Below are 7,649 nucleotides of genomic sequence, written 5' to 3' on the forward strand. Positions count from 1 at the left end.
CTCATTTCAGAGATTAACTCATTGTTTGGATTTGGTGGTCGTTGTTAATAGTGACTGTTCTGGCTGTTGCTGTCATTGTTAATTGGGACTGCCTTGTTGTTACTTTTGTTGCTAGGTAACAGGTTTTTGATAGGTGTTTTATGTTCAATAAATGATAGAACTTTTTAATAATGTTCAGTTGTCCAGATTTTTCTGAGAAAAGGAGTAGTCATCCTGATCCAGAAATAGGAAGCTTCATCTAGGATGGTGGAAACATAAAAGGAAGGGTCAACAGTCAAGACAGCTTTCTGTGCAGACTGCAGTAGGAGAGTTTGGCATCAGCCAAGCTTGGGCAGCTCCTGTTGGCCAGAGCAGTCAATAGTTTCTGTAACTGCCTGCTAGCTCTGTGGTTTCTCAGAGCATAGGTAGGAGTGTAGGACTTCTCAGTCACTGCCTGGAGTGGTGGGGAGTTGTGGACAATCAAAGCATACTGTTTGAATGATTCAACCTTGAGGGGAAAATAATAGGGTTGTGATGGAGATTCCAAGTCATAGTGTTCACTTTCAGTGAAGAACCAGTGTCCTCAGAGGGATGCTGCAGTCAGTCTGCTCTCTTGTGGCAAAACTAGTTCTGGATATTGACAGTCAATAATCAGTGGGGTTTCCATGCTGATTTTTATTAGTTATTAACCTTAGCCTCTGCATATGTTTGGTTATGTAGGAACTTGCCTGAGTCATAATAAACAAGGTAATTTTTTTTTTGTCCCAGCTCACTATGATGTGATGATTGGTTTCAGTTGAAGGATATGACTATCTGTACAAGCTGATGCATGTAACTGGGTATGTTCTCCCTCAAAAAGCAAGAGATTTTTGTGCTACTGGAGCTAGCTACAATTTTTGTGGCTATTTCTTGTGTAATGGTACCATTCAGTAAACCTCTCTAATTGCTGAGTGTATCACAAAAGTTATTGTTTCAGTTATTAAATCATACCTGTGAATTTCCAGGGTGGTTCGTTACCAGCTCAGAAGTTCATTCTTGTCTGCAGAACTGCTTCTGCTTCCCTCTTTTGGATTTACCTACATTAGGAACTTGATTATTGGGTGCTTCCATAAAAGTTGGTATCAGCTGATATATGCTGGATATGTGTTGGAAATAATACAGTGTCTTAGATCCCACTGCAGGTACAATGTGGCAGAAGGTATGAAATTTAATTACTTCAATTGATTAAGGGGCTTGAGCATATTGTGAACTGAGGTGTGTGGAGATGATTAACAGCTCTTGAATGCAGCCTACCTGCCACCTTGCCCCTGGGAAAGCTGGAGATGAGGATGGCCACAAGAGAGGTGACCTTTGGTCATGTCCATGGAAGCCATGTCTAGTGAGTTATATTCTTGATGCTTCAGGCATGAATCATAATCTCAGTGCAAGGTGAATTCAGGGCACTGAACTGTCCCCTTGGTTTAGCTCTCATCCCTTTCTTTGACCTGGCAGTGTAGTCTTGTGTCAGATGGAGAAGTATGGACTTTCTTCTGCATCATCTGAAAAGCATGACCTCATCAAAATATGGCAGCACTGCTCTGGCCCTCAAACAGGCTTGAAAATAGACCCTCCTGGGGAGAGCTCCTGCCTGTGAGAATCCCTAACCAAAGAGTTTGACAGACCTGGGAAGACCACTAGATGTGCAGATGGCAGGCTTGTAGACCCATGTAGTAACTTCTGGCTCTTCTACAGGGGTTTCACAGTTCCAGATGTTAACTATTAAGTGTATATTGTCTCAGTGAGACAATCTGTAGTACAGTTGTATTAAATGCATGTATCAGAAAAATTAGAAAAAAGCAAGAGCAGAAGAAAAACAGGGCAGAACACTTTCTGGGAAGAAAAAAATGGCTAAACTTTTTTTTTAAATATCAGCTGTGACCAGTAATAAAGATTATTCATTTTGTAGGTGTAGGATAATATAATTGATCAGAACAGAATGCTCTTCTCAACCGCCACCTGCAGGTTTAAGAGAGGAAACACTGATTGTAGGACCACACTGAGGAAGACAGTTCCACAAAGCAGCAATCAATCAGGCAGAGGCACTGTCTCTCTTTCCTCCTTAATGAGAGATAGAACAAGCCTTTCAAAACAGGAGCTTGTACTATTTCAGTGGGGTACACAGAACAGAGCCTGTGCTACACTGGGGCTTCCTTTATAGGTAGAACTTGCCTTTAAGCATCATCTAACCTCCCAGGGGAAGGTGTGCAGTGAAGGCAATGCAATAACCAGCAACACAAGTCATAAGGAAGAAAAAGTAACTGGGAAGGTCATAGCTGAAGCTAGTGTCCCTAAGGGAGTGTAAGGGGTCCTTTCTGAGCAAGTGAGGCACAGTCAAACTTGCCCCAGGGTCACTTAATGAAGACACAAGTGAAGGTATTTCACAGGAATATGGGCTAGCTCTCCCAGAAGTGACTGGGAAACACCTTAAATCAGATCCTCTACACTGAGGTTGACTTCTGTTGGTGGCCTAGTGCTTTTCTGGTGGTACACTGAAATAGTTTACTGCAGCTTCCCACTATCATACAGCTACTGTGTTCCAGTGGGGAAGTTACTCTAAGCAAGCAAAGCCCAGTTTTGCAAGTAATACTAGACTTATCTATGGAGTAAAGAAATAGTAGGACAGGAGATAGATAAATCCCTACAGCTTAAAAAAAAAGTGGCTTTATTATACAACTGCTTCAAAACATTCATCAGTGGTGGCCCAAGAAGTGAAAACAAACACCTGCTAACCACACTACCACAATATTAATTTTTTTTTAATGGAGACACATTGTTCATCACAATTTATTTTGAAGTTGTGAGATGCCAGCAACAGAACATACTGAATCAGCAGGTCAGGCTGGGCAAGTACTTGATTGTAGCCATGGTTGTTGGCTATGGGGAGCAGCACTGAGTTACACAAAAAGGCAACAGTTTCTCTTCTACCTTCCTAACAAAACTGCTAGGTAAGGCAAAGGATGGACAGCTACTGAACTGTGGTATAAACCATGCAAGAGTAACAAATGTGAGAATAGGTGTGTAATAAATACTTGATGACATTAAAGAGAAACAGGAATAGGGGGCAAAGAGGCCCATTTAAAAAAAAAAAAGTTGTCAATCTTACTTTCTGCAAGACATTAAAGCTATTTTAAGTATTGTCACCACCAGTGGGCAGTCTAGCCCAGTAGTGACTAATTGGTACATGGATCCCTCTTCACATGAAAAGTTTTGAACAAATTGTTTATCCACTTGCTAAAGCTCTGGAGTTAAAGAAGTGATCAATAATCAACATTTATTTCACACCTAGGCAGAATGACTAAAACTGAAGACTACTGTTCAGCTTGGTCTTCAATTACTTCAATTCTGCGCGGCCCATATAGTAGAACGTAAGCTATATGCCAGTCTCCACCCCCAGATAGTCTCAAAATATCTTCCGGTGTAACAATGCTGACTTTGTCATCATCAAACTTAATCCACTCATCTGCAAGAAAAACAAAGAGTATTTGTAATTTATGTACATAAAATCTAAGCATGCTTAACAGCCCCTTAAACAAAAGAAGAGTGGTTAATAGTGCCTTTTTTTTTTTTTACCTTGTTTCCTTTTAACCCAAGACACGTAATGCCCAGAGGAACTTGATCTGCCTTGATGTGTAAGCACTGCCTGGAGGTCGTAATAGCCACAATTATTAGAACCAATATCTGAAGGAAGAGGAGGAAAAAAAGAAATTATGTGAGTCTTACATGAACAGTTTTAACAGCACCCAGACACATTAGCCATACTGCAGCAATACAGCTGTGTAAAAGCCTGTTTACAGCACAGACCTAAATCACTGTGAACTAAAAGCAGCAGCTTTCAGCAAGCATAGCTCATCCAGAAACTGAGAATGTTTGTTCATTTTCATGACACAAATCCTTATCCTGGGTATAATGCAAATGCAGTAAGTTTAAAGCATTAAAATGATGTATGGTCAGTAAAAGCTTCTGGACAGGTTTGGCCAATACGCTTCCTTCAAACATCAGCTGCATAGTGATGCTGCTGAGAGTGTTCAGCTACAGCAGAATCTCCACTCTGCAGTTGGGTCAATTAACACTATTCAATTTTCAATGGAATAAACTGGCTAATTCTGAATGTACCAAGGAGGGTATTACAATCCCCAACGTGTCTTAACTGCACTTTTCATCACTCCAGAATATCCTGTTTTCACTGTGCCCTCAACCTAGTCAATGCTCTCCACTACTTCTCATGTAGTGCATCACATAAACCTCAGAAATGGTAACAATTTGGGTAAACAAGACCTCCAAAATAATTTCTGTAGTGCCCTCAACATGAGGGTGAATGCTTACGACATTTGAGCTCCAAACCCCCAAATTTAGGCAACACTAGCACCACCACAGCAGTTTTAGAAGTCAAATTAAGTTTTTGTTTTGATTTCAGCTTTCTACTGCCCACTGATGAGGAAGCATACAAAACAATTTATGTTACATGCAAATGTCTTTTGATGTGTAAGTCTCCTATGTATCAACAACTTGTTAGATGGATGGAAAATATGTCTTTGACTATGCCAGCAGCATTTTGACTTGCTTAATCTCTCTGTTTCTTATATTTCTGTCAGTTTTTGATTAATTTTCAAAGGCATTAAAAATAATCTGGGTTCTCGAAATATTCCTACCATCAGCTCCACTCAAATAGGAGTAAATAGGAAGTTCCTTCAAAATATATTTATTTTATTGTACTCACCATCAGGAAAAGAAAATGGTTCATATTTAACTTCTTTCTGTGCACCATCACTTTTACTAGACTAAAGAACAGAATATGGTGAATTACTGTGGAATGGTTTTGAGAAAGCTTTAGCACAATCATCTCAAATACCAACTCTCTGTTCATTTAAAGACGTATCTAAGCCTAAACATCTTTTGTTCAACTTAAAACAATTCCTATTACCATATTTCTAGTTGGATAGCCAAGAGCCTAATCTAAACAAGACCACTTTTTAAAGCAAATATGTAAATGTTTTAGCACATAGTGCCCAAACTGTTTACATACCAGATTTACAAGTTTGGAGCACAGAAACAATTCTGCAATTTTTTATTCCTTGTCAGGGACTTGCTAGCAGCAGAAGTGGCAACAAGAAAATATAAGCGCCAATACATTCTGTTTTAAACTAGAACCCTTTCCTTGCTTCTAGATGTGTAAAAAGAGATGCAAGCCATATTTAAACATTTAAATGAAACCGCTGTGAATTAGGCCAAGGAAAGAGTAGCAAACTTTAAAAAAAATCAGCTAAAATAATACAGTTTTAGCTTGTTTATTTTCTTCTTCATTAAAAAAAAGGCAAGTCAGTTTTAGTAGGCAGGGTAGGAGATGAAACCTTTTACCAAGTTTCTAGAGTCCAACCTTTTAGCACACTAGTACACATATTCTGAATTTTATCAGGCACGTAGTACTCCCTTGTACAACCCTTTCTAGTTGGTGAGCAAGAACTAGCTACCTTACTCCAATGAACAGGTGACCTGCCAGCAAGCAATAATGGTTGAAGAGAGTAATTTTGTGTAATTAACACTGGTAAGCAGAAGCACTACATTTTGAAATAAAAATGTAAGCAGTATGTTTGTCTACAGCATATAATATTTCCTACCATCAGTCATACCAAAGCATAAACTGTATTTTCATTAAAATACACAAAAGATCTAAAGCTCAATGCCAAGGAGTTTGAATGCTAATTAAGAAAACCATGTATTTAACAAAGTCAAGTTTTCTCTAGTCTTTATTGGTACCCCAATTCCAGATATATGACTTATTTAATCAAAACATCTGTAAAGTTGCCAGAAGACTTACATTCTTTGGCTGTTGATTTACTTTCTTGTCTTCTAGATCTTTGAATTTTGATCGATAAGAAACCATTTTTTCCTGAAGGTCTGGTGTACACAGCTCATACACATCCAACATAAGGGGAAATTTAACATCCTAGAAAGCAAAAAGCATGAAGATTATTAGCATATATATAGCATATATATTAGCATAATTTCATAGTCCATATTAAAGCGTTCTCCCATGGGAAGACAACACTAGAGTTCCATCTAATTTGACTTAATCACATTTATGACAACTTGATCTACTGAAATGTTGCTGACAGTACTTACGTAAAGGGCTACAATACTTTCACAGAAGAATGTCTGATTCAGTGTAAACAAACCATCATAAATTACTACATTCAGCATAAATATTTAGATTCTTCATTATTAGCTGTGATACTTCTATACTATGGAAATACCTACGCAGGCCTCCTAAGGAAAAAAAAAATGCATGTAGAATGACCGTACACTTGCAAAAATGTCAATTTGTGTTATCTAAACAACACTGTAAATAAAATAGGTAACACATGCCTCCAATTTTTATTCCCATGCTTGTCCTGTAAGCAGCAGGCATCATGATATATCATGATGCTACCGGGGCAGCCTAACAGGTCTATCAGCCAAGGCCAACAGGAAGCAAAACTGGAACATTTAGATGTTTGCAGCTGGTTCTCGCACTTGTCAATTGGAAAGCCGGACAATTGAAATAATACAGGAAGTGTTAGTTTGCATAAACATTTCCTGTTCAACTTCAGAACACTGTCCAGTGACTGAAAGAGTAGTCCTCTCTTTAATTAAACATTCTTCTCTGAACCACTGGTGAGGAAAGACCAAAAATCATCATAGCAGTATTGGAGCAAATTCACTTCTGTCCCTTACCTCCTCCGCCAATGATTTTGGTAGTATAGCTTGCCACATATCATCACAAGTGGGAACAAAGCTACTTTGTACTTAAACAATAAAACTGCACTGTTAAAAGCAAAAAGATTATTAAAGAGCCTTCAAGCATTAGTTGTCTACCTATATTAAAAACACATTGAGAAACAATGAGGAAAAACAAAGACAAATTAAACTTCAACATGCAGAAAACTTACCTTAAGAACTTTGGCATTCACAGATTCTTTCTCTTTGTAAAAAAATCTAACCATCTGAATAGTCAGGTACGCTGGCAAGCGACTAATTTTAGACTATAAAAGAAATTTAGAAAGAGCTATTACTTTAGATATTCACAGATCTTTTATACCTTAAACACTGCTCATCAGAAATTACAGACTCTTCTGGGAACATATCTGTACATAAATACTTAGGAATATAACAATGCCTCCTATTTTGAAGCTCTGAATAGTAGTGTACTCAAAGAAATAATTTTCAGCTGGTCTTATATTTCTTGGTAGTGGATATTCAGATGCTTTATAAACATAAATCACTTGCTGTTGCAGCAATAACTGCGTTCTGGGAAAACTGAGAACTGTTAAAAGACTCAAAGAAAGCAACAGAAGTACCACTCACAGATTTGATATAGAGTGCATTTCTCTGCAGTGTTGGAGAGAGTTTGGTGATTTCCTCTTGAAGACGCTGAAAAAACAAACAAACAAACAAAACACAGTATTAACACATATATTCATCATAAAACACAGCTGAAAGAAAAGCCCAATACAGATAAACAAACCATAAACTAAATCTTGTTCCGCTAATCTCTTCTGTTGCTATCAGCCACTATGACACAGTATTTTGAAACTCTTGGCAGAAAGAGCATGCCCATTCATTTGTTCAGCTCCAGGCTCAGTGTTGAGCTCTGA

The 7,649-nt window shown here is 38.2% G+C and overlaps 1 protein-coding gene across 1 annotated transcript; it reads right to left on the reverse strand.

Annotated features, from left to right (window-relative positions):
* Positions 1–2,771: 2,771 nt before the first annotated feature.
* USP14 (ubiquitin specific peptidase 14 (tRNA-guanine transglycosylase)) lies at positions 2,772–7,425 on the reverse strand (the record flags this gene model as incomplete). Its single annotated transcript, XM_010145027.1, has 6 exons — positions 2,772–3,478; positions 3,589–3,696; positions 4,736–4,796; positions 5,834–5,962; positions 6,945–7,037; positions 7,360–7,425. Coding segments are annotated over 6 exons (609 nt in total), but the record flags the coding sequence as incomplete, so codon positions are not given.
* Positions 7,426–7,649: the final 224 nt, after the last annotated feature.

Source organism: Buceros rhinoceros, unplaced genomic scaffold (genome assembly GCF_000710305.1).
Source record: "Buceros rhinoceros silvestris isolate BGI_N320 unplaced genomic scaffold, ASM71030v1 scaffold16951, whole genome shotgun sequence".
In the NCBI taxonomy this organism is placed as follows: domain Eukaryota; kingdom Metazoa; phylum Chordata; class Aves; order Bucerotiformes; family Bucerotidae; genus Buceros; species Buceros rhinoceros.